The 26,463-nt window shown below is 49.6% G+C and overlaps 1 protein-coding gene across 2 annotated transcripts; it reads right to left on the reverse strand.

The window, feature by feature from the left end:
• Nucleotides 1-228: 228 nt before the first annotated feature.
• On the reverse strand, nucleotides 229-25,670 carry SEMA4A (semaphorin 4A). 2 transcript variants are annotated; one of them, XM_061120572.1, is made up of 15 exons: nucleotides 25,649-25,670; nucleotides 18,410-18,578; nucleotides 16,453-16,613; nucleotides 15,124-15,186; nucleotides 14,746-14,844; nucleotides 14,417-14,522; nucleotides 13,466-13,582; nucleotides 12,607-12,731; nucleotides 12,270-12,442; nucleotides 11,071-11,221; nucleotides 5,468-5,648; nucleotides 3,908-4,026; nucleotides 3,641-3,798; nucleotides 1,927-2,027; nucleotides 229-1,529 (listed from the first exon to the last, which is right to left on the reverse strand). In XM_061120572.1, the coding sequence occupies exons 2-15, from the start codon at nucleotides 18,549-18,551 to the stop codon at nucleotides 937-939; spliced, it is 2,289 nt and encodes a 762-aa protein (XP_060976555.1). In that variant the 5' UTR covers nucleotides 18,552-18,578; nucleotides 25,649-25,670; the 3' UTR covers nucleotides 229-936. The 2 variants fall into 2 exon arrangements, with proteins under 2 accessions (XP_060976555.1, XP_060976556.1); XM_061120573.1 differs by lacking the exon at nucleotides 25,649-25,670 and adding an exon at nucleotides 19,349-19,585.
• Nucleotides 25,671-26,463: the final 793 nt, after the last annotated feature.

Here is a 26,463-nt window from a genome sequence, read left to right on the forward strand (position 1 = left end):
TTGGCCCCAGAGCCAGAGTTGGAGGTGCTCTCCAGCAGTGTCTGGAGCAGAAGGGAGGGCTGTGGGGCTGCTTGGGGGCCGGGAGGGAGCTGGCAGGGAGAAAGAGGTGGTTTGGAGCTGGAGAGAACCATCACCCCACAAACCTACTAATGTCCTCAGACTTCCTGCTCCCCTTACTTCCCACGGTCCTGGGCTGGAGTGCTCTGCTCTGACAAAAAACAGCACCAGTCACAAGCTTTGTCTTTTTAATAAAAAATAAACTGTCTGTGACAAGCAGGTTTTGAATTCCAAAACAGAGGAGGGGGAGAGAAGAGAGGTTCAGGGGTCAGCCAGGGAAAAGGAGTGAACAAGGCTCAGATTACCCCTCCCGCTCGAGCCAGGCCAGAAGGGATTAAATGTGCCCCAACTGAAGCAAGATGGAAGGAGGTGAGACTTCAGGAAAGACCTCCCAGCGGAGCTGATAAGGGGAGCTGGAGGGAGCGGCTCCCTGCAGAGTCCTGGAGAGCCCTGGGAGAGGGGAGTGTTGGTGTCCAAGGTGGCAGCTGCTTTCAGAGTGGAGTCTCCAGGTGTGGTGTGCTCAAGTGCTTGTTGTTTTAGGGTCTCCTGCAGCGGTATGTTTCTGGACAGTCCCAGGATGCCCAGAACTGAAGGATCCTCTCTGGGTCCTCCTTTCATGGCCTAGACCAGGTCTGGGGCAGCCCCTCCTTAGAGAGGCCACATGCTCGGTAGAAGCAAGTTCCACAGGGGAGCCAGGCCGCTGTGCCCAGCCTCGCTGAGTGCTCTCAGTGGCACAGAATGGCAGAGAAGGTCCTCCGGTGGGGGAAAAGTGGTCTTTGGTGCTACTCCCACCCTAGTCAGGAAGGAGCAGCTCCCGGCTCCCCCAGCCAATGGCCGGGCGCCCTGCCCTATCCAACAGCCCCAGCCTGTACCCAGAGTTTAAGCCACCTCTGTGCCCTGGAGGTTGCTGTCGGCGTCCATATCACTGGCAGAGGTCCTGCTTTCCTTGGGGGTTTGGAGGCAACGCTCGCTGCTCAGTGGGGCTTTCTCCCGGGGGGGCAGGGTCCCACAGCCTTGGATTTTGCCCCGGGCTCGGAGTGCCCCCAACGGGGATACAAGGAAGGTGATGAGGGCTCCTGAAAGCACCAGGGCGAGGAGCACAGTGACGGTGAGGAAGTGGGGCCAGTAGGACTTCGGGGCAGCCAGGGCGGCCCCACCGCCAACCCTGGTCAGCGGGGCCTCCATGCGCTCCCGGGGAATGCCCGCCAGCTTGGGATCCAGGGCCAGGGGCTGGTCCTGGCTGTGCACCCAGTAGGAGACCACAGGGTGGGAGAAGTCATTCTCGGTGGCCCAGCACTGATAGAGACCCCCCGCCCCATCTCGCAGAAGCAGCAAGAGGGAGCCATTGTAGACTGTGGAAGAGGCCTCTGGGATGGCTTCTAGCCCGTGACTCCAGTGGTAAGAGGCCAGAGCCGAGCTCTGGGGACAGGGGAGCTCCAGGAAGGAGTTGGGGACAGCCAGGACTTCTTTAACTGTAGGGGAAGGAAAGGGGCCAAGGGTTAAGGGGAGAATGCAGGCCCCGACATTTGGGGCCCCATTCCCGTCTCCAACTTCTATTTCAAGCCCTAACCTCAACTCTGATCCCTTTCCTGTCTTCAGTCTGGGCCCCAAACTAACTGACTCCATCAGTCCATCTGACTCCTGGCCATCTGACTCCAGCTCTGACACCAGAACCAATTTCAACCCCAGTCCTGAGTCCCAGCTTAGGATTCCTATCCCTCCACCCTACAGCTGACATTCAAATCCATCCCAACTCTGGGTATTCAGTTCTCAAGCCAGGCAGATGCTGAGGGGAGAAACTGATGCAGGAGTGTCCCCACCGCTGGAAGTTCTCCCTAGCCTTTGCACCTTCTCTGGCCCCACACTCACTGATTTGGGGGCGGCTCCAGCGCCCCAGACTCCTGCCCATGGGGCCACCGGCACATGCCCACTCTGGGTTCCCTTGCTTCATGTCCTGCTTCCAGTGCTTCCTGAGGAGGGAAAGCAAAAATTATCCCTTGAAACAGGCAAGAGTGGGAAGAGGAGGGAGCAAGAGAGGGAAGTGCATTGGGGAGAAAGATGCGCTGGGGAGACAAGGTAGAATAGAGATCAGGGGAAGAGATGCCCAGGGTGGGCTGAAACAGCTCAACAATGCCGGCGCAACTCCATCCCTGGAGAAGGCCCCAGAGGCTGGGGGCAGTCTTGGAGGAGATGTGTTAGTATTAGGTTGATGAAAACGTAATTACGGTTTTTGCATTGCTGAAATTTGCCATTTGGTATTGGACTACATTCTTAATAAAGGTGGTTATGTTATACATCATTTTAATGTATATATTTTGCTTTATGTTTTTTGCTAATGACTTATTACTTGATGTTTATTGTATATTTATTTTGGACTATGGAAATAATATTAGACAAAAAGCAAATTTGAGTAATTTTCTTACTCGAGCTCAAAATGGGTCATAAAATGGCAGAGACACCTCGCAACATCAACAACGCATTTGGCTCAGGAATTGCTAACAAACGTACAGTGCGGTGGTGGTTCAAGAAGTTCTGTAAAGGAGACAAGAGCCTTGAAGATGAGAGTGCAGTGGCCGGCCATGAAAGTTGACAATGACCAATGGAGAGATCATTGAAGATGATCCTCTTACAACTACACAAAAAGTTGCCAAAGAGCTCCATGTCGACCATTCTATGGTCATTCAGCATTTGAAGCAAATTGGAAAGATGAAAAAGCTCAGTAAGTGAATGCCTCACGCGCTGACCGCAAATCAAAAAAATCATCATTTTGAAGAGTTGTCTTCTCTTATTTTACGCAACAACAAGAAGCCGTTTCTCGATCAGATTGAGATGTGTGATGAGAAAAGAAAAGTGGATGGTATACTATAATCAGTGACTATCAGCTCGGTGGTCGGACCAAGATGAAGCTCCAAAGCACTTCCTGAAGCCAAACCTGCACCAAGAAGAGGTCATGGTCACTGTTTGGTCAGGACCTTTTTTGGTGCAAATTCGGCTTTGGGAAGTGCTTTTGAGCTTCTTTTTGGTCCAACCACTAAAAGTCTGATCCACTACAACTTTCTGAATCCTGGCGAAACCAGGACATCTGAGAAGCATGCTCAGCAAATCGACGGGATGCACTGAAAACCACAACGCCTGCAGCCAGCATTGGACAAAAGAAAGGGCCCCGTTCTCCACAACAACACTCAGACACATGCCACACAACCAACACTTCAAAAGCTGAACGAATTGGGCCACAAAGTTTTGCCAAATCCACCATATCCACCTGACCTCTTGCCAACCGACTACCACTTCTTCAAGCAACTTTTCGAAGGGAAAATGCTTCCACATCCAGCAGAAAATGGTTTCCAAGAGTTCGTCGAATCCTGAAGCACAGATTTTTATGCTACGGGAATAAACCAACTTATTTCTTATTGGCAAAAATGTATTGATTGTAACAGTTCCTATTTTGATTGATAAAGATGTGTTTGAGTCTAGTTAAAATGATATAAAATTCACAGCCCCAAACCGCAATTACTTTTGCACCAACCTCACAGCACCTGGAAAGAGAGAGATCAGAAGCACACACTGGGGAACCGGCACTCACAGGATGGGGGTGGGCAGGAGGCGGCAGGTTTGAGACTCAGGGTCCCAGGCACAGTGAGGGTCCCGGGCAAGGACACAGTCCATACAGCTCTCGTAGACACTACAGTTGGCTCGAGGAACCTTCCAGATGCCTCCTGAGAAGCCTGCAAACACTGCTCCCTGGAAAAGAGATGAAGCCTGTCGAGTCACCCTGCCACACCTGGTACGGACCTGGCACCCAAGGCCTGCCCCACCTGAGACCCCATCTGAGGGTCAGGCCGTTTCCCACCTGGGTAGGGGCCAGCTGCAGGTTGCGAACAGGTTCAGGGTCAGGGAACAGCTGAATCTCCTCCACCAGGTAAGCACTGCGGTTCCCACTCACCACAGCCTTGTGGAGGGAGCCTGTGCCTGTGGGGAGAGAGAGAACTGAAATCACCTAACCTCTCATGCTCCCTCTTTGACTCCAGGTGGCCTCCCCAGCTGTCAGAAAGTTCCTTCTGGGACTTCTCTGGTGGCCCAGTGGTTAGGTCTTTGGGCTTCCATGCAAGGGGTGCTGAATTGATCCCTGGTTGGGGACCTAAGATCCCACACGCCTTGAAGCCAAAAAAAGAAAGAAAGAAAGTTCCTTCTGAAGTATGCACTGGACACAGATCTGTCAGACCATTTCCTTCCGTTGCCACGGAGACGGAGCTCTCGTAAACGGCTGGAAATCCCTTGCCTCTGAGTCCTTCCTTGGAAACTGCCTGATGAAACTCCAGCCCTAGAGGAACCGAACTATCCCCTTTCTTCATGGATATGTGGACTTTTAATCAGTTCTGTAGAAAATCACATCTCCAGCCTCCCTCACTTCGGTCAAGTGTCTCTACTCAAAGTTCAGTGAGGTCTACCCCGACCACCCTTTCAAAAATTACTACCTCCCCAACAAGCATTCCTGACTACCCCACCACACTGTTCTATTTTCTGATCTCATAATGTACCAAGTAATCGTCTCCTTCAGTATGTTTATTGTCTGTCTCCATGCACTCCGAAAGGAGCTAGCTTTTTGTCTGTGTTGTTCGCGACTGTGTACTCAATATAGGCACAGCTGATGTCCTAAAAGAAAGAACGAACCTGATGGGTTTCTTCTACTAAAGCTCAAGGTCATCCACCTTAGCCAGGCCCTCAAAACACATGTTTTGCAGTCTTCCCCATGCCCCCACAGACCGTCTCTCCTTCTTTCCATCTTCTGAAATCTGCCTTTTCCATCCCTTGGTCCCCACTGCTCATGACCTTGTGTTCTCCTATTTCATAGAAAACACAAAAGCCTTCACCTAAGAGCTCCTTCTACTTCCTGCCCATCTTCTCCCTCCCCAAGTCTATACACTCCTCCTCTATCCTTCCTAACTCTTCACCTTTCTAGCATGGTTTCCCCCATAAGATAAATAAATAAGATAAACAGCTCTTGCTAAGGTCACCAAAACCCTTTGTGCTTCTCTACCCCACCAGACTGAAAGTTCAGAAAAGTTAGGGATGGGGCTCTTTGGTCCCCCTACTATATTTTCAGAGCCTAGCTGGGTGCCAGGCACAGCGTAGGTGCTCAGATAAACATTTGCTACTTCATGATAACCTAGAGGGGTGGGATGGTGGGGAGTCCAAGAGGGAGGGGTTATATGTATATGTATAGCTGATTCACACTGTTGTACGGAAGAAACTATCACAATATTATAAAGCAATTATCATCCAATTAAAAAAAGAAGAAAACATTTGTTGAATGAATGCATGAGTGAATGAACTCAAGGTCTCCCTCCTCAACCTGAGTTGCAACCCTGGCTCCAGTCCCTTGAGGGGTGGCCTGGAGCCCTCTACTCACTGGTGCCCAGGTACATGACCAGATGGCTCTGCCCGTCGATGCCCTGGGCTGTCTCCACCGCAAGCCAAGTGTACTCTACACCAGCCTTCACCAGCAGGGGTGTCCCCACCACTGGCTCATCCATCAGGAAATGGTCCTTCATGAAGGTCAAGGCTTTATCAGAGGAGGGGCCCTTGGAGCACTGAAGGGGGAAGGAGGCAGATCAGGTCAGCTTTCTCCTTCCCTTCAACTCACCTCTGCTCTCCCTCCCTCCCCCTTGGCTAATCTCCTTTGCCTCCCTCCCTCTTGGCAGTCCTCATTTCAGGATTGTGATTAAAGCTGGACTCTGGAACTGCCTAGCTTTAAAACCCAGCATCTGAATTCAGCATGTCCGAGGTTCCTTAACAGTGAAATGGGCCTATTACCAACACATCACAGACTTGCTATGAGGATGCAAACGAATTGCATGAAAAGTAATTAGAACAGTACTTGGCATGAAGTAGGTCCTTGATAAGCATTAGCTGTCATTATTTCTATCCATCATCCCCGTCACCAAGGATGCCTGGCCACCAGCAGAAAGTAGGGTGAGGATCCCCTGCAGGCAAGAACCACCCTGAACTCATGTCTGTAGGCCCAGGCTTAGCATAGGACCTAGTACTCAGTTGGGGCCCAATAAATGTTCACAGAGTCAATAACGGAATGCAGTCTGCCACAAAAAGGGGTGGTGTAGCAGGGAATATTTTGCATCATGGGTTGGCATGAGTTGGATGCACGACTCGGGGAGAGTCCCTTCTCCATTCTGGGCCTTCTTTTTCTTACCCATAAAATGAGGGGGTTGGACCGGCTGTTCTTGAAAGGCCTTGCCAACAACAGCATATTGTGGCTCTGGGACACCTGTGTCCTAATCTTTGGTCACGATTCTTGTCCTCCATTTTCAACAGCACTGTCTTAACACCAGCCACAACTGTGTCACCTACATGCTGTGTACTCAGACAAGTTACCCTACCTCTACGAGCCGCAACTTCCTATCTGGAAAGTGACGTAATAGCATCTGTATCTCATTTAGATGCCAGAATGAGCACATGTACCTAGTCTCACTTCCTCCCAAAGGGATTTTTTTTAAAAAGACATATGAGAACATGAGAGGAGGCAAAAGCAGCCACATTTGGGAAGCTGGAAAGCAAATGAACAAAAGGGAAAAGACTTAGCAGGAAAAAAGAATCTTTCTAAGCCAGCTCAGGCTTAAATTCTGATTTATAAGGCAGAATTTCTGAAGTTCATAAAGTAGTGGCCTCAGTCCCCTCTGGAAACGGGGCAAAAGAAGGCTACATTTGAAAATCTATTTAAGAAGCAGGCAGATTTCTTCCCAGCTCCATGCAGCTGAGTGACTGTCCCTTCCACACCCTGGCCCAGGACTGGAGGTTTATTCTCTAGAGAGGATAAGGCAGAGGGACTCTGGTTGGAGGACAGCAGAAGGGTGACATACCATGATGAAGGCAGGGGATTAAATGCAGGTAGACACAGTACCTGCTGAGACTTTTCCCCCACCCCCAGCCTTTCTTCCCCATGACTCCCAGATCCCAGGAGCCAGACCGCCTCACTCCAAGAGAAGACTAGAAGAATCTGCTCCAGGAAAACTCACTAAAGGCCCAAAAGGAAAGACTTAAAGATACTGATATTGAAGGTCTCCAGTAAAGCAGCCTAGCCAGACCATTCTCAGTGGAGTTACCATGGAGTTCAAGTTGCCAAGTCATACCCAGGGTGCAGAGTTTCCACACCTTCAAGGCCCCCTCCCTCTTAACTCTGAGTAGATAGCAAAGGATGACAAAATATGTGAGTGAAATCATAGACATGAAAGACATAAAAAACGGAGACATGGAAAAAAATGAATAAACCTTAAGAGGAAACAAATGATTCAGAGAAAAGAAAACTTTACAGAAAAGTATCATTCCTACCTTAAGAGAGAGAAGTATGAAGATAGCATACCCATGAAACAAGAACATACATAATGCTTCAAAAGAGAAGTTCTTATCCCAAAGAATGCAGCCAGAGATTATAAATGTCCTGAAAGAAGACCAAACTAATACAAGTTTTTATTTTGCGCCCCAAGGTCAAACTTTAAGAGCAACTTTTTATGATGAAGTTTCTAGATCCAAACACCAACCAATTTATAGAAACTACTTAAACTCCACCACAGCAATGCAAAATCATCAAGATCCAGACTGTGGGAAATTCTATATAACAAATAAATTGTTAAGAGAGAGAAAGAATTTGGAAAGGGAACATAAAGACTAAAAGAGACTGAAAAGAACAACCAATCCAAATTTACAGATCTTGTTTGGATTTTTATTTCAAAAACAAACTATATTAAAAAAAAACAAACCCTTATGATATCTATGAAACTATTAGAAATTTGAATACTTTTGCATATTAGATTAAGAAACTATTATTAATTTGGGTGGGGTGGGGGGCTTTCCTGGTGGCTCAGATGGTAAAGAATCCACCTGCAAGGCAGGAAACCTGGGTTCGATCCCTGGAGAAGGGAGTGGAAACCCACTCCAGCATTCTTGCCTGGAAAATCCCATGGACAGAGGAGCCTAGCGGGCAACAGTCCATGGGGTCACAAAAAGTCAGACACATCTGAGTAACTAAACATGCACGCATGCATTATTTTTTTGGTATAATAGTGGAACTATACGTTATTTTTTTCAAAGCCCTTATATTTGGTGATACATACGAAAATCATTATGGATGAGGTAATGGGTAACCCTGAAGGTATGCCCATTGAAAACCTGTGAGTGTGACTTTATTTGGAGAAAGGGTATTTGTAGATACAATTAAAAATCTCAAGACGACTCATTCTGGATCACACTGGGCTCTAAATCCAATGACACGTGTACTCAGGAGAGAACAGGAGGAGTCACACAGAGAGAAGGCAACGTGACAACAGGGGCAGAGACTGGAGTGAGGCTCCTACAAGCCAGAGGCCACCAAAGACTGCCCGCAGCCAAGGCAGGGGTGAGGCTTAGAGCGGATTCTCTCCCAGGGCCTCCAGGAGGACCCAACCTCGACTGCAACTTTGATTTCAAAGCCCTGGTGTCCAGAATTGTGGAAGAACAAATTTCTGTGGTTTTACACCAAGTTTGTGGTGATCTGTTATGGCAGTCACAGGAAACTAACACAGATGAAATGATGCCCAGAATTTGCTTCAAAAAATAAGAGGGGAAGTGAGTGGGGTAGAGATGAAGCGGTCTGCTTGGCGAGGAGTTGCGCTGGCTGATGGGTGTATAGAGGTCCATTATACTATTCTGTCCACTTTTTATATGTTTAAAATTCTCTATAATAGAACATATTTACAAAACATATACAAAGCTCAAAAAATCTAGGAAATTAAATATGTTAGCAGAAGTTAAAAATCTGACAGAAGGATCAGAAGATAAAATTGAGATACTCTCTTAGAAAGTAGAACAAAACCAAAGACTTGGGAAAATTCCTAAAAAGGATTTAAAACGTTACAGGACCAACCAATCCAGGGGGTTCAGAAAGAAGTGAGAAAACATTCTAACAGTAGAATATCGTCTCCATGAAGAAAGAGATTTTTCTTTTCTTCACTACTATATCTTCATTGCCTACAACAGTGACAGGTGGCCTTAAAAAATATGTGTTAAGTGAAAAGGTAACAGTTCAAGAAAACTTCTTAGAACTGAAAGAACTAAATTTCCAAGTATAAGGGGCAAAGTAAACGCCCAGACAATAAATGAACAAAATCCCATCAAGGCACAATATCATGAAATTTCAAAATAACCAGCAACACAAAAAAGGTACTACAAGATTCCAGAGAGAAAAACAGATGATATTCAAAGCTTTGGGGATCAGAATAGCTTCAGACTTCTCAAACAGTAGCAATGTAAACTAGAATATAATAGAGGATACCTTCCAAGTCTGAAAGGAAGATTATTTTTTCCTAGAATCAAAATAGATACAACTAGGCAAACTATCAAAGGTGAATGTAGAATGAAGACATTTTCAGACATTCAGGGTCTCAAAAAAATTTAGTATGTGTGCTGCCGAAGCCAGCTCAGGGTCTCAAAAAAATTTACCTGCTGTGTATTCCTTTCCAGGAATTTACAGTGGCCATCCTGGTGGCTCTAGTGGTAAAGAACCCACCTGCCAATGTAGGAGACATAACAGACACGGATTTGATCCCTGGGTTGGGAAGATTCCCTGGAGGAAGACATGGCAACCCACTCAGTATTCTTGCCTGGAGAATCCCATGGACAGAGGAGCCTAGCAGGCTATAGCCCATAAGGTTGCACAGAGTCGGACACAACTGAAGCAACTTAGCACCCACTCACCCATCCTCCACTAAAATAAGACAGTGAAAGAAAGAAAAAATAGGAATTTGTGGGATGCAAGAAACACCAGATTATCACAAGAAAGAGGTAAAGGGGATGTCCAGAATGATGAGGAAGGGAGCTTCCAGGGTGTCAGCTGTGCTCCGGAAGTACATGAGACAAAGAAGAAGTCAAGACTACAGCAGATAGAAAGGATTTCCAGGAAAACAAAATTCTTAGACTACCAAACGGGTCTGTTTTCAAAAGAGATTCAGATAATTGAGGTAGAGTTTGGGGTTGAATTAAAGATAAGAGCTTAGAAAACAAAGCCAAAAAAAAAAAAAATTAAGATAATTACTAACCCCAGGGAAAACTTTTTAAATTATGCAAAAAGGAAAAATAATCATGGCCTTCTACATGGCTCAGTTGTGAGTAATGAATCATAATATAAATACTGGCCTGACCAAACTGATTATAATCCAATGCTGGGAGATAAGAGGTGGGTACAGCGGTGTGCTGGTAAGGCTGCTCTGGGGTGATGATTTAAAGTGTTTGCTGATTTCCATAATGTATTATTCCCACCATGGTTAATTTCAAGCTACCAATGTAATGTCACTGAACTTGGATTTGGAAAGAGATGCACAAAGGCTTCTTGCTAGTTGCTGCAAGTCAGCTTCAGCTCATCACTGAGTGGGGATGGGGATGGGGCGACACGGTTAAATCTTCACCATCCACAATGGGAATTCAATAGATGCTGCCTGAAATGGAAGCATCAAGGAAGAGCAATAAACATATTTTGAGATTTGGAGATAAAATCAAAAGAATCAGCTAAAAGAGTTGAAGGTGACTGTCTCTAGAGAGGGAAAAGTGCTGAGGAGAGGAAACTGGGCTGTTGTTTGTAACCAACCATGTAAATCTATGAGTCTTCAAATGTTGTACATATACAACTCCAATACAAAAGCGGAAGTTAAATAAGAAATGCAGATGAAGAGGCCCAAGAAAGTCCTTGGCACAACCTGTGCTCTCTTGTTTTTTTCAGTGATATACCCAAATATATGGCACACACTTAGCTGGGCTGTAGGGGTGCTATTCTGTGTTTAGGATGGGGTTGGACACCATGGATGTGGAATGTGGGCAGCTGGAATGGGTGAGTATCTGAGCAGACAGGACGTTGGGGTGTGGGGAGCACTAGCATTTATGGGGCACTATCATGCTGTGATAGGTGCTTTGACACGCATATTATATGTCTGGGGGAGGCGGGCTTTGCTCAGTGGCATGGATAATACTCACACTGCCTGGCCGTGGACTGATATCAGGATATTCATAAGTAGTCCAGCGTGAAGTCTCTTTGTCCAATTCCTTATACTTCCCCTCAAAGACTTTCTCGATGTCCTTGAGTGAGAATGCACAGACAGCAGAGGTCCTGGTCCCACCAACCTGCCTGGAGACAGCCAGAGAGGACATTGTCTGCAACCTCCTCTGCTATACCAGGAAGCTCCCCCTCCCACCTTGGCCCACTTTTGGTGAAAAACCCCAGAAGGGCAGGACTATGAAGGGCTGGGTCAGTCCCCAGCTGAGGCGGTAAGAGAGTCCCAGACTTTATCTCATTTTAGGATCTGAGGTGTGGTTATCCTTAATGAGAATTAATTTGGGCTCAGGCCCTGGGGCGTCTCCCGCCTGGCCTGCCCAGACTGAACCTCCATGGGAGAAGCAATGTAGCCAGCTCCCGGACAGGTTCCAGATAAAGCTCTCCTCCCTGGGGGTTCGGTGTATTCTTGGTCCTCAGATAACCAAACAAAACCCAACTACAAGACTATTTTTATTCCTTCCGCCCTGGTCTGTGGAGACAAAAGCTCTATCTCTATTGTTTCCTTTTAACCTGACTGTGGCATAAACCATATTCTCAGTTCTGTAAGCCACAGATACCAGACCCTGCTTACAAAAGATATCTTTGGTACCTGACACATTGTCAGCAGATGACCAGACCACAGCAAATAAGTCTCAGTCTCCAAGCAATGACTTTATTTTTATCTTATGTTGTTGATGGTGTTTCACTCTGTGCTACAACCACTAGGAAGTTCACAGCTACATGTGTCCCAACATCCCCAACTGTATAAGTGATAAACATCTGTAACCTGCTGACTTGATCCCTGGGTTCTCTTATTCTCCTTTTATTTCCATTTCCTCATAGGTTTATTTTATTTTAATGTTTGCCTTTTGTAAGCTGCCTCCTATCCTTTTTGGAACCAGGCAGAACATAAACTAATAAGAACCTTCCTGAGCATTATTTTCTCTATCTACATTAAGCCCTACATTAAGGGTGTGAGTCAAATACCTGGGAGATGGTGATGATCAAATGTCTTCATATGTGAAGTGTGGAGTTTGTGCTTCGCACACATCAGTTCCTACCCTCCCTGGTGGGCCAGGGCGAGACGGGGGCTGACCCCAAATCCCACTTCCAACCCCCACGTTCTCGCCTAGCTGCTCACCACTGAGAGGTAAAGACTGCGTAGACACGGGGATCGGTGGAGGAATTGTCTGCCAGCAGGACAGCGTGACGGATGACGTTGAAGGGAAGTTGTTCCGGCTGGGTGCAAAGCAGCTGGGCCTTTAGGAAGGTGGTCCACTTCTTCTGCAGCAACTTCTCGCCACCCACATCATTCTAGGGGCGCAGTCTGAATCAGAGGGTGCCCCGACTGCCCACGCGTGACCATGCCCTCTTACCCCCGCCTCACCCGCATTGGACCCTAAGCGCCCAGCCCCGCCTCTGCCATCTCCCCCACTGGCTTCTCCACGGCCAGCCCCGCCTCCCACCAGGCTGTAGACCTTGCAGACTCTGGCCACCCGGGAAATGTGAAGCTTCTCGAAGAACTCAAACTCGCTGGCTGTCTCCTCGAAGAAGAAGTAGACGACCTGGGTGGAAGGGATGGCTGCAACGAAGGAGGCGTCCGCTGCAGGGGAAGGGCAGATAGGCTAAGAGACGGAGCATTTAGGTGCCCCGGTTTCCCCTTTGTGAAAACCCTTGACTCGTGAAGATCAGGAGGTACTATGCCCCAGATCCACAGCTGGTCGAGGCGTGGCCATGGGGTAGGGGGAGGTACTTTAATTATTTACATAAGATGAAAGCTTCACGGGTTTCCCTGGTGGCTCAGTGGTAGAGGATCTGCCTGCCAATGCAGGAGACAAGCATTTGATCCCTTGTCAGGGAAGATCCCACGTGCAGCCTCTAAGCCTGTGGGCTTCAACTATTGAACCTGTGCCCCAGAGCCAGAGAGATCCACAACCACTGCGAGCCCATGTGCTGCAGCTACTGAAGCCTGCCTGCTCTAGAGCCTGTGCTTCCTGACAAGAGAAGCCACCACAATGAGAAGCCCCTGCACTGCATGCAGCTAGAGAGTAGCCCCTCGCTCGCCACAACCAGAGAAAAGCCTTCGCAACTACAAAGACCCAGCACAACCAAAATTTAAAAAAAAAATTTAACAATTTTTTCAAAAAGATGCAACCTTCCCGGGACAGGAGCCCTATCTTCTTCCCTGCAGTACCACCAGTACCTAACAGTACGACCTTGCATATAGTATGCCTCAACCCATGAGAGCTGAGTGAATTAACAGCAGTTCAGAGTGCCAGGTGTCCGGGACTTGGGGATGGGGGCCAGACCTGTGCTGGGTGGGGCTGAGGTCCTTACATTGCAGCCAGCAGAGGAAACTGTCCGTCTTGAGGACAGGCTGGGGTCCCAGAGTGCGCAGCAGGATGGGCTCACTGCCCAGGAAGTTGTTCATGGTGCCGGAATAGAGCATCCCATCTAATGTGAGGAGAGGAGGGGGGACCTTGTCAGTTGGAGGGCGCCCCTGCCCTTCTCAGATCTGCCTCTGACTGGGTCCAGCATTCACGTCAGTCTCTGGCCTTCTTCACTTGTTCTGCACCTTCCCGTGGAGGCCCAAAGCCCAGCTCGCAGCCCAGCCTGAGCACTGTTCTGAGGTCCTTCTCCCACAGGGACTGGCCGACTTTGTGGCCTCCAGTGTTTTGGCACTTTTCCAGCCTTTTCTGGCTCCTGCCTCCCATACCCAGCTGAACCACTGGCCAGTTAGAATCACTCATTGTTTCCCCAGGATGGCTGTGTTTTCTATCTACACATGAGGGCCTACCCTTTTCTTCCTGGAACACTTCCCCTGCCCATCTACCTGTCTTTCAAGGTCCCATTCAGTCAAAGGCCACCGCCTTCAGGAAGCCGGGGGGTGGGGGGAGTCTGTGATGGTTTGTGTCCAGGAGGGCACAGCACCATGATTTCCTCTTTGCAATCCCGACGTTTCCCAGCACAATGCCTGGCACACCAGAGGGGGTGTTCCTACAGAGCCTGCTTGTTGAACAAATGGTGACTCTCAGGCCTCTTCCCTGTCTGAGACCCTTCCAGGACCCTCCTACCTCTGTGCATCGCTCCACATCCATCTTGCCCCACCTCCTTTGTGGCAGCTTCAACTGGTTGGGGTACCTGATTCTCCCTCTGATTTTATGCTCTGAGGCTCCTGGCTTCCCCTCCCTTTGTCCTCTTGCCTTTCAGGAAACTGTCAGATTCCCTGTGTCACAGAGTGACCGGAGAAAGCAGTTGTTGGGATGGACCAGGGAACCTGATACTCACCTGCCATGACAGCCGTGTGCTTATGGGTGGGGTCGAAGGGGCTTTGGCCTTTCCCCTCCACAACCCCGTCCTCCGAGATGGGCAACAGTTTGGAATCTTGGAGTTCCTAGAGGGGGGGAAGTGGCTGGGGGGGCCAGAACGCCAGAGTCTCACATCTGGGAAAGGAGGGGCATGAGGGAGGAAGGGGAGGGGATGCAGAGGAAAATTGACCTGGAGCTCGGAAGCTCACGAGGACCCTGGGCTGCAACATCAGAGTTTTTCAGAGCTGCAGAGGATGAGCTGGGGGTGGAGGTGAGGTGGGGCCTGAGAGCCAGCGCCAGATAACTCACAATGAAGGTACAAGCAGGGCTGAAGGCGAACGTGCCACAGGCGTAGAGGTGGGTGGCGTTGAAGGATACCAGGACACGAATAAAGTTGAAACACTGTGACTGGGGGAGATAGACATTTCAGGCCTCCAGGACACTTGCCCCAGACTCCCGGCCCCTGGAGGACTGCTCCCTCACTCGCCAGTAGGGAGAAGGGCTGGGCAATGCTGAGGCAGTCCCCATAGGTCTTTATGGAACAGCAGGCCACGTGATCATGAACCTATAGAACACGATCACTCAAACAAATGTCCTCTGCTGCCTGCCGCACCTAAGGTCATCTAGTGATGGGCTGGGGACACCAGGGTTCTCTCCCAGAGCCCCAATATCTCCACCCCTACTTACCTCATTGCTCTTCCTCTTAAAGGCACATTCACTCTTTTTTCTGTCAGTGGCTGGCCAGGGTATCTGAAGTAGGGCATTGGGAAAGGGGAGAGGAAGGGAATGAGATCTTGAGCTCTGGCTCTGACGTACCACCCCCTCCTTGGCTCTGGTGTGAAATCACCAGCAGGCATAATGGTTAGTTACATGCTGGTCGGCTGTAAGAACCTCACTTTGTGACCCTGGCTATTACTCTAATGATACTGATATTCATGAGGACACAGCTCCATGTTAGAACATGGTCAATGGAATCAGACCTGAGCTTGCACCTAGACTCAGCCACTTACTGGTTGAGTGATCTTGGTCAATGGCACAGATTTCTGTATGTAAAGCACCTAATGCCATGCATGGTATACAAAGCAGCAGCTGGAAACAAAAAACACATTTCCTGGGGAAATTGTTAAAAATGTTCAGTTCCTCACACCTCAGAGAAACTGTATTTTTAATCCACATCCCATATGTGCAGGTGGCCCACAGACCACACACTGAGCAACACAAACTGTGTTGAGATGCTCAGTAATTGCTTGCTCGCTCCCTCCCTTTTTTCCTTCCTTCTCCCCTTCTCCCTCACATTCCTGTGAGTAGGGTGACTATAATTTAACACAGAAGCTTCAGTGATTTCTTCCAGTGGGTGGATATCACATTACTGATACAATTTGAGTCAATGTTTCTCTCATATATCAATTTCCATATCAGTCTTTTAGCAATTAGTATTGGGGCTTCACTGGTAGCTCAGCTGGTAAAAAAAAATCTGCCTGCTAATGCAGGAGATCCTGGTTCGATTCCTGGGTCGGGAAGGAGACCCTGGAGAAGGGATAGGCTACCCACTCCAATATTCTTGGGCTTCCCTGGTGGCTCAGCTGGTAAAGAATCTGCCTGCAATGCGAGAGACCTGGGTTCAATCCCTGGGTTGGGAAGATCCCCTGGAGAAGGGAATGGCTACCCACTCCAGTATTCTTGCCTGGAGAATTCCATGGACTATCCAAGGGGTTGCAAAGAGTCAGACATGACTGAGCAACTTTCACTTTCACTTTGTTGATTTCCATATCAGCCATTTTAGCAATTAGTATTATTCAACCAGTATTGATGGTACCAATGAAGTGTGAGGCCACTATCGTGTTTCTTGTCTGTCATAAAAATCATACATATATATGTCTATACCAAGAACTGCTGATCATTGCTGATTATAGATAACAGCAAATTGGGTGGTTATTCACTCATAGGCAGCCCGGGCACAGGGCAGCTGTCGGCCCCCTCCTCACTTCCAGCCCGCACCCTTTCCCTGGCTCTCACCATGTTCTTCAGCCTTGGCACCCCAGGATCCTCGATATTCAAGGCCAGAATGGCCTCTCGAGTCCCCACATAGAGAGTGCCTCCATCATCACTCAGGAGCAGAGTGTCAAAGTCCTGGAGGCCCTTTTGGTGGAAGAAGCTAAGAGCTCTGCGTCCATCCCCTGTTGAGAGGTGGTGAGAAGGGGTGAGTGATGAGAAGGCAGTGGGCAAGCAGCTGATTTCTGAGAGAAAAGAAGGGGAAGCAAAGGGTTGGCAGAGTGTGCTCCCCCCACCTTCGCAGCCGGACCCACTCTTCAGCAGCAGATCCCTGCTTTGCCCCACCCTGCTGACAGCCTAGGAGCATTGGGCGCTGAGCTCGTAGTGGAGAGGAAAGACAACCAGAGACAGGGTAATAACAGACTGGGACAGACAGAAGGTGGCCCACACTCAAGAGACAGACAAAGGGACAGGAAATAAAGTGAGGCACAAGGGATGTTCTTCCAGGCCTAGGGGGCTGCGGCAGGGAGGACACGTCAATCCTCACAGGCAGGGAGGGCAGAAAGCAGATAGACAGACAGGAAGGTGTTGGCAGTGACAGGAAGGTGTTGGCAGCCACAAACAAGAAGGCTAGAGGTAGATAGGACTATGTGTCAGAGTGACTGTGGGTTGTAGAGGTCCCACTCACCAACCCCACTTTCCTTCCCTGCTCTATAGGAAATTTCCACTATAAGAACCACTGCCATAGGTGGAACAGAAAGAAAATGTTTTTCTCCTGAGTTTCCTGCAGGCGCCTGGGGATTTTGGCTGGCTGTGGGAGATTCCCTGAGGTCTCCCCACCACTGTGATGTGGCGGAGGTGGGCGTGTGTGCCCGGTCCCCTGGTACATCGGACCCCTGGCACATCAGCGCGGAGAGATGAGCTTCTCAAACTCTCTCTCTCTCATGAGCACATTTGCACTTTTCGCATTAGCGGACTGATCAGCTAACTGTTAGCTCTGGAGGCTCAGAGAATCTTAGTACCACCTGCAAAGAGGAGTTGGGGAAACATGTGGCAAGGTGCCAGAGATGCTGGCCTCCCCAGAGCTGTATAAACCCCTCTGTCACTGAACTGATCACCCTCAAGTATGGTTATGTGACGGCCCACCTGCCTGCCCCTGGAGACCATCAGCACCTCGGGGGCAGGGTTTACGCTATAAGCCCAGCACCTAACACAGGGGAGGTCCTTCCATCAACGGGCAACATGCATTTCCTTTACCACATTGCCCCAGAAAGATGCTAAAGACTCAGCCATGCCCAGGAGACCCTGCCCCTACAACTCTGACAGGGCCCATGTCCTATCCTGAGTCTTTTCCCTGGAGATGGAGGGCCAGCAGTCCCCACAGCCTCAGTAAGACACCAGTGAAGCTGTGCCTACAGGGTCCCAGGGCCCATATCCCAGCCAGGCTACTCTGGGTTCTTAGATTCCTGGGGAGCACATTCCTGCACTCGCAGTATAGATTCCTGGTGTCCGCAGTATTGGACACAGCATGGTCCAGCATAATCTGTGCACTTGTGTGTCCTGGATCACCAGGTCCACGGATTCCCTTATGCCTCAAATGTCCCTGGGGCATTTGAGGGCATGAAAGCAGTTATAGGTTTGAAGTGCCCAGTTTGATAACAGTGACACTGAAGGAGGAAAAGAGAAATCATCAGCTCTGGAGAGCCAGAAGGCACAACACCCCTGGCCCCCTGCTCCCCTCACCTCCCTTTCCTCAGTCTCTCCCCCAAGTGAGTTTCATCATTCACTCCTTTCTCGGCCTGAATTTCTATTTCTGGCTGTCTCTCTCTCTCTCTGACGCCCTCTGCCTCTCCATGACTTATCTATCGTGGTTTCTCCAAGTCCAATTTCCTACCACTCTCCTTCCATTCTCTCTTTCCTTCCTCCACCCGCCTCCAGCCCGGGGCTGCCACCCCCTACTTCCTGATCATCAGACCCTTACCTGCATAGTATTTGACCCTGGGTGTGGGTCCCTGCCCTTCACCCCCCGCAGTTGTCGGCGGTGGCAGGAGCAGCAGGAGCAGCTGGAAGAGCAAAAGGCCCAGGAGGCTCCAGGAGTCCAGGCCCAGGGCTGGAAGGGCCATGCTCAGCCAGGGGCTGTCACTGGGTCTCTGGGGAAACAGGCACGGGTACTCTCTGGGTGAGCAGGCCTTACCACATCCCCCCTGGGAACCAATCAGAGTGCCCCAGGCAGCAGAAGTGTGTATGGCAGGGGGGGATGCGAGGGAGACGGGCCCGTTTCCTCTCCAGCGTGCCCTCAGAGAGTCTCACTTCCATCATTCTCACAGGCCTCGTTCTGCCCCACTCTCCCCTCGGGGTTGAAACCCAGCTGTTCCCCATCCCTTATGATCTCTTTGCACCAATAGCCCAGCTCTGCCTTTCCTCACCTTACTCTCAAGGAAGTCCTTCTTGTCATCTACTCTTTGCCTTTCCTTCTCCCATAGCCCAGATCCCAAACCACTGCCTGGTCCTGGCCCCGGGACTTTCTGGGGAGCACATTCCTGCACTCGCAGTATAGATTCTTCAGACTTGATTCTCCTGGCACTTTCAGATCTCTTGATACTCTGGGTCTTGTGCTTAGCCCTACCCTCTGATGACCCAAACAAGAAGACCAGGTCTGAATCGGTCTGCTCCGTTCTCTGACTCTGAGGCCTACAGGCCTCTTCTTGCAGAGAGGAGATGGGAGACCAGCCCTCCAGGCTGGCTACTAGCATCACACGGACAGTGGCCCGGGGCAGGGAGCGGCTGGTCATCTCCCAGCCTCTGCAGCTGCCCCCCCCCCCTCTGGTCTTGGTGCTGCTGCTATCTGTCTCCCTGGGTCTCTGCATAATCCTCCCCTTGTACTGCCAACCCCTCCAGTCAGCCATCACATCTCACTTACCGTTGAGCCAGTCACGGCATAGAACCTAGGTATCCAGACTCTTGGGCGGGGGGTGCCATCCAAGAGAAAGAAGAAGGGAGGGATCCCAGGCCCCAGAGGTGGGGGACGGGAGGCTCAGCCTGGTGGGGCCAGGAGTGCGGCCCTCCAGGTACCCATAGTGGCAAAGCCCACACTGGGAGCTCTGGGCAAGGGAAACCAGAATTTCCACCTCTCGAGTTGTGACAGATCCCTGGCTTGGGCGGAAGTTGGTTGATTGGGAGGGGAATAAAAGGAGACACACCTCTCTCTTTGGCCCTCCTCTCGCCTGTCTATCGAGAAAGTTTAAAAGGCTAGAAAGTTTCTAGGTCATTTCAGCTATTCCCCTGCCCCTCTATCTTGTCACAGCCAGTCTAACAAGCCTAGCAGGGATTTTACCTCTTGCTCAAGATTTCCGAGATAGGAAACATGACACCGTCTTTCGTATTCCTCTTTTCACTTACCCACAAGGTGGGGTCTCTCCAGTCCTACCAACAGGGAAGTCCCTGAAGTGGAATAACCTTTCAGACCTCCTATGTCCAACTGAGCCATAGTCTTTAAAAACAATACAATCATGGACAACAAGGATCTACTGTATAGTACAGCTTGTTGCTGCTGCTAAGTCGCTTCAGTAGTATCTGACTCTGTTCGACCCCATAGACGGCAGCCCACCAGGCTCCCCCGTCCCTGGGATTCTCCAGGCAAGTACACTAGAGTGGGTTGCCATTTCCTTCTCCAATGCATGAAAGTGAAAAGTGAAAGTGAAGTCTCTCAGTCATGTCCGACTCTTAGCAACCCCATGGACTGCAGCCTACCAGGCTCCTCCGTCCATGGGATTTTCCAGGCAAGAGTACTGGAGTGGGGTGCCATTGCCTTCTCCGGTATAGTACAGGGACCTATATTTAATATCTTTTTTAAAAAATTTAATATCTTGTAATAACCTATAATGGAAAACAATCTGAAAAAGAATATGTTTATATATAATCTGCCTGCAATGCAGGAGACCTGGGCTCAATCTCTGGGTCAGAAAGATCCCTTGGAGAAGGAAATAGCAACCCACTCCAATATTCTTGCCTGGGAAATACCATGGATAGAGGAGTCTGGTGGGCTACGAGTCCACGGGGTCGCAAAGAGTCGGACACAACTTAGCAATTAAACAACAACAACCCAATCCAGTATTCTTGCCTGGAGAATTCCATGGACAGAAGAACCTGGTGGGCTGCAGTCCATGGAGTCACAAAGAGTCAAACACCACTGAGCGTCTAACACTTTGACTTTTCATATCTATATATACGTGTGTGTATGTAAAACTGAGTCACTTTGTTGTACACTCTTTTCTTCTTTTTTTTTTTTTTGGCCACACTACTCAGCAATGTGGGACCTTCCCCAACCAAGAATCAAACCCCCACACCCTGCATTGGAAGCATGGAGTCTTAACCACTAGACCACCAGGGAAGTCCACATTTTGCTGTACATTTGAAACTAACACAACACTGTCGATTAAATATACTTCCATTTAAAAAAATGATTTAGGGGCTTGCCTCATGGTCTAGTAGCTAAGAATCCACCCTGCAATGCAAGGGACAGAGTTTCGATCCCGGGTCAGGGAACTAAGGTCTCACACGCCTCGGGGTAACTGAGCCTGCAGGACAGCTCAGACCCAAGTAAATAAATACATATTTTTTAAGTGGTTTAAAAAAAAATTGTAATAAAACAATTGCATTAGGCTCTTATCCAAGGCTTTGCTGAGAAAATTCCTTCTGTAGTCTTATCTCCAGCACTCTTAGGGCAGCATCAGGCCAGTGGCAGACCCAGAAAATTTCCCATCTGCGCTCATACTTCTGAGGCACCCAAAGGGCCGATGGTGGCTGCTCTTCCCTCCCTTAGGGCTCTGGGGATCTCATAATGCAGGGTTAATGAGGCATCTAGCACCAAAGGCTTCATGACCTAGAAAGTGGGTAGTTTCCTGCTCACTCAGTCCCAGCTGACTGCTGGTTGCAGAGCACAGACGTCCCAGGGCTAATCCGACTCTAATAACTAGACCACCTCCTTAAATGCATGTTCCTCATGGTCAGGAGGTCTTCCCTGCTGTGTAACATCCACCCACCCCACTCCCTGCCACAGCAAAGTGTACAGAAGGTGGGACCGCTTAGGCTCCTCCTTAGAAGAATTCCTTGTCAGAGTCAGCTCAGCCTTCTTCCCTTTCCCTCTGCTCTCATTTTCCCTCAATTTCTCTGAGAGCTGGTCTCAGCCAAGCCTCCCCTCACAACTGTTTCTGGTAAGACTAGCTTAAGGGACTTTCCTGCTGATCTAGTGGCTAGGACTCTGCAGTCTCAACTTGGGGACCCAGATTTGACCCCCTAGTTAGGGAACTAGATCCCACATGCTGCAACTAAGACCCAGCACAGCCAAAAAAAGAAGACTTACTTCAGACTCCCCCAGACTCTCATGGAGTCTCATTGCCTGGCCCCTGGGAGAAGCCATGAGCCCAGTCACCTGGAGAAAATTTTCTAGACTCTCAGAATCAAGGATCATTCCCACCTGGACCCCACATTTCATGTCCCCTAACCCTCAATTTAGAGTGGGAGCCTACCTTGCTTCAGGTCTCTCTGCTTGAATGGACTGGCTTGTCTGGGAAGAATTCTGATGGTGGGGAGCGGGCGATGAGGGAGGAGGTTCCAGCCCCAGGCTCCCAGCCCCTGCTGTGTTCCTCTCTCTCTGGAAGTCTTAGACTCAATGCCCTGAGCCTAGTTCTTCCTTCTGACAACAAGTCTTCTTTATCGCAACCATAAGTATGAAGTTTGCCTTATCAGGCTTTGACCTACCCAACAATTTTAGCTTCTAGGTATGACAGTAATCACCTTTATTTTTTTTGAAACCTTCTTTATCCCAACCATAAGTATGAAGTTTGCCTTATCGATAAAGGCTTTGATCTACCCAACAATTTTAGCTTCTAGATACTACAGTAATCTCCTTTTTTTTTTTTTTTGGTCTTGTCATGCAGCATGTGGGATCTTAGTTCCCTGACCAAGGATAGAACCCTCACCACCTGTATTGGAAGAATGGAGTCTTAACCACCTAGTCACCAAGGAAGTCCCCACATTTTAAAGATAAGGGGAGTGAGGAAAAGAGTAGCCAGAAGTAAAGGTAAACTCAGATCTGCCTCGTTCCAGAGTGAATCCCTTGGCTACAGTGTCTCTCAGGTGTCCTACTCCTGCCCGGGTCCAGGGAACTCAACTCTGAGCAACTTGGATGGAGAACGCAAGTTCCAGGCCCCCTGGGCTAAGAAACAGTATCTCTGGGGTGAATCCTGACTCAAGAGGAAACAGAAGCCTACAAGTCCTACCTCCTGCCTCCACAAGGGCCTCCCGGGCTAGTTCCCTGAGGAGCCTGGTGGGGAGGAGGGTCACCTTGCCCCCATCACTGCCCATCTTGTACCAGAGTCTCAGGAGTCAGACTTCAAGCCACACTGCCCTCTCTCTTGCTGCCACACACAAAGCCAGCCCACAGTCAGGGCTGGCTCCCTGGGCACATAACCTGGGCAGTCACACAGGGCCCCACGCTCAGTCTAACACCCAAGTGCTGCTGTCTTATAAACCTTGATTTTTTTTTTTAACTAAAAAAATATTTACTATTGTCTAATCCCACTTAAACATAGCACTGTCATAAAAGAAACTTTAAATCTAAGCATTTGCAATTTTTTTATAATTTCACATATGTGTTCATGAAATCATAGTGAAGTTGATCTGGTAATCCATAAGATTTTCAGGTTGTAAACTGCAGAGGTTATATATGAGATAGGTGATTTCAGAAATGCAGGGAAGGAGTTTGGGAGTGGGGGAAGAAAAGGAGAAAGGAGATAAAGTCTTTGGAAACAGAGTTTTCTGTGGAATCGCCTGAAAACTTCTCTGGCCTTCCACCTTGGAAAGATATTTTGGTAAATAGTCAATGTTTGAAAGTCTAGATTTTGAATGAGGGGCCCAAACTTTCATTTTGCACTGGGCCTGGCGAAAAATGTAGCAGGACCTCTCACAACATCGAGGATGCTCAGAACTGACAGGGTCCCACCCCCTCACTGTACAAATGAGGAAACCAAGGCCAGGGAGAGGAAGTGTCTTGGCTGAGGTTGAAGTAGGGCAGCAGTTCAGGTGGGGTGGCGGTAGGAAGGGGTCAGTGGTTCAGGACCAGGTTGTAGGGGCTATGCCATTCCACAGCTGCACTGTGGGGCTCCCCAACTCCTTTCTCTCCCAGCCCTGGGGCCCAACCTGGGGACCCCCATGACAGCAATGCTGAGTTCAACCCTGACCTCCCAGTGGGGACTCCTCCCCCATGGCCCCTAGACCACATCGAATATAATAACCCCTTTCTGGCCAGCTTTCAGCCCAGGATGGAAATCTAGATGTGGGGATGGAGGTGGGGAGAAGTTGCTTCCCATACCTACCCCATGCTCACCCCAGGATTTCTGTCCCTTCTGCACTCTGATGGAGCCTGAATACCTCACCAAGGAAGGGGTCCTGGAGCCAGGAGAGAAGCCACTGCTGGCTGTGCCAGCGACCCAGCTGGTCTAATTCTTCCTACCACCTCTCCCCTCAGCTTCAGGGAAGCCCCAGAAGAGCACAGTCCTAGGGAACATCAGCTTCCTGGGTCCCCTTCTTAGCCCTATCTACCCAGTCCCTCATTATCCTCTTTTTTGCAATCACAAGCAAATCAAATCAACTTATAATTAAAGTGCCTAATGTGTGTAAGGCACTAAGGATATATCCCCAAGCCTCTACTCCCCCAGCGCCCCCCCACCTCTTCTCATCCCCATAGTCTCCAGCCTTCTTTCTGTCCGCCCAACCCAGTCCCCTTTAACCCCTTACCCAGTGCCTCCTAGGCTTCCTCCTCCTGTCCGACTAGTGCTGGAAGACTGAGCTGAGTATTGAACACAATGGCCTGACCCCCTCTGTCTGCCCCCTCCTCGGGGCAGAGCAAGCGCCAGACAATGGACCGCCCCCTCCGTTCTGAACCGTCAGCGCTCCGGCTCCCTTACCTGGAGCTTGGATATGCTGCTGCGTTTCCCTCCCTCTGGAATGCCAGGCTTCCTGTCTCTCAGTGCCTCCGTCCCTGCCACACCCCCGCCCCCCATCCCCAACCCCATCCCGCCTCACTGGTCCTCAGTCACCATGGCAACTGCATCTCTAAGTGGGAGGGACTAGAATCTCCCCATATTCTTCCTCCTCCTACTCGTGTCCCCCTGCGCCCCACCTTCTGCGGCTCCTGAATCCACATGTGTGGAGGACGCAGGGCTCTGGATGTGGGGGGAGGTAGGCGGGGGAGGGCACACTAGCCTCTGGGGGTCCTTGCTCATCTCCCTTGCCCACTGCCAGGCAGACATCATGGTGCAGATGTCCCCCAGCTTGGTTCAGGGGATTAGTTGAGGCCAATTCTCCTTTATGGCCAGTTTCTCTGGGTTTTCCCCCTTCTCTCAGGAACTACGTATATGTAAGGGGGTCACACCTGGATGCTGGCCAGCCTGACCCCAGGCAAACTGAGTTTGCCAAGGAGGGTGCAAATGAACACAAATACCTATGCAAATAAGCCGAGAGACAAGGTCTCTGTCAAGAAGCCTAAGAAGCTATCTCCTATTAGTATCATCCTGGCTTGCCTGGCAAGAGCGCCGTTTATTCCTAAGCCACTTTACCAAGATGCCAGAAGCCTTTGGCTAACCCCCTGAGACCTAGTAGAAGAAAGTTTGTGCTATAAGAGGAGGGACAGACGGTAGACTTCAGAAAGGACTTTCCAGAGGATCAGACCAGATAGTGATAAAAAGAGACAAGCTTAAGCTGGATTCTTTCCTAGCAGGGGTCTGGGCAGAAGCTTTGGAAGCTGGGCCTGGTGTCTCTACTAGCCCTGATCCTGAGCCACTATTTACCAGAGCTCCCTCCTGTCCCCGCTGGGCCTCACCTTCTTCATTGGTAAAATGAGGAGTTGAAAAAGCCCCTTCTAGGGGACTTCCCTGGCGGCCCAGTGGTTAAGACTCTGCAATTCCACTGCAGGGGACATGGGTGCCACCCCTGGCTGGGAAACAGATCCTACACGTCACATGGCTAAAAAAAGAAAAACAAAAAGCCCCTTCTAGAATGGTCTCTTGGTCTGTGGGAAGATTGTGAAGAAAGGCACCATGGGCTGGAAAGCAGAAGCCCTGGATCATAGGCCTGGATCCCTATAACTTGCTGTGTGATCCTAGGCAGGGCACCTGCCCTCTCTGATTCACATAAGTAAAATGATGGCTTTTCAGCTTACCTGGGAGCAGCTTGGCTCATCTCTAGACTTAGTATTTTTACAAAGAAGGAAATGAGTGTTCTGGTGCCGGTCCAGGACAGAGAGTTTCACAGGCCAAATGTGGTTCCCCTTTAGGTCTGGTTTGGGGTAGTGAGTGAGCATTTCCGTCTGGGGCAGGGCAAGAAGGGCATGTGTCGAAAGGAGAAGTGGACTAAGCAGAGATGCTGTCACATCCCCCACCACTTCCTGACACGCCATCCTCTGTACCCTCAGCCCTGAGGCCTGGGGGATTCAGAGAAACCCAAGAGATTCTTCCTGAGGCAGGAGGTAGATGGGCCCCTCAGAGTAAAGTGATAGGAAATTCATTCCATGTGGACTGAAATTCCAAGAAGAAAGTAACAGGACAGTTAAGAGAGGAGGCCGGGCCCTGCCCAGACCACATATCACTCATCTTTAGGGGACCTGTCTGACCACATATGCACAGAACGGCTCCTTGGAGATCATGGGGAGTAATGCTAAGGGATGGCCTACCCATAGGCCTTTGCGGTGGAGTCCATCTTGACCAAGAGATGCGTGCGCAAACATGGAAGGATCCTGAGATATGTGAAATATGGACTGTGAACCAGGCAAATCAAAATGATTGGCCAAAGGAAAACCAGAAGAAACACCCCATAAAAATAATTCAAACTACCACAAGGTTGCGACTAAGGGACTCTCCCTCTGAGTCTGCCCATGTATCTATTCACACATACTGTACTCTTTTCCTCCAAATAAATACTTTACTTGCTTCGCTGCTTTCCAGCCTTGTGGGAATTCTTTTCTGCAAAGCTGAAGGG

The sequence above is a fragment of the Dama dama genome, chromosome 20 (assembly GCF_033118175.1).
Source record: "Dama dama isolate Ldn47 chromosome 20, ASM3311817v1, whole genome shotgun sequence".
NCBI classification, from domain to species: Eukaryota; Metazoa; Chordata; class Mammalia; order Artiodactyla; family Cervidae; genus Dama; species Dama dama.

Bases quoted from the DNA above. Each gene is read 5' to 3' on its own strand.
- SEMA4A (XM_061120572.1), bottom strand. From the start codon at position 18,551: ATGGCCCTTCCAGCCCTGGGCCTGGACTCCTGGAGCCTCCTGGGCCTT. The intron at 14,845-15,123 runs GTAAGTAGGGGT...TATCTCCCCCAG, and splicing joins TTAAGAGGAAGAGCAATGAG to TCACAGTGTTTCAACTTTAT. The intron at 5,649-11,070 runs GTGAGTATTATC...TTCCCCCTTCAG, and splicing joins TCAGTCCACGGCCAGGCAGT to TGCTCCAAGGGCCCCTCCTC.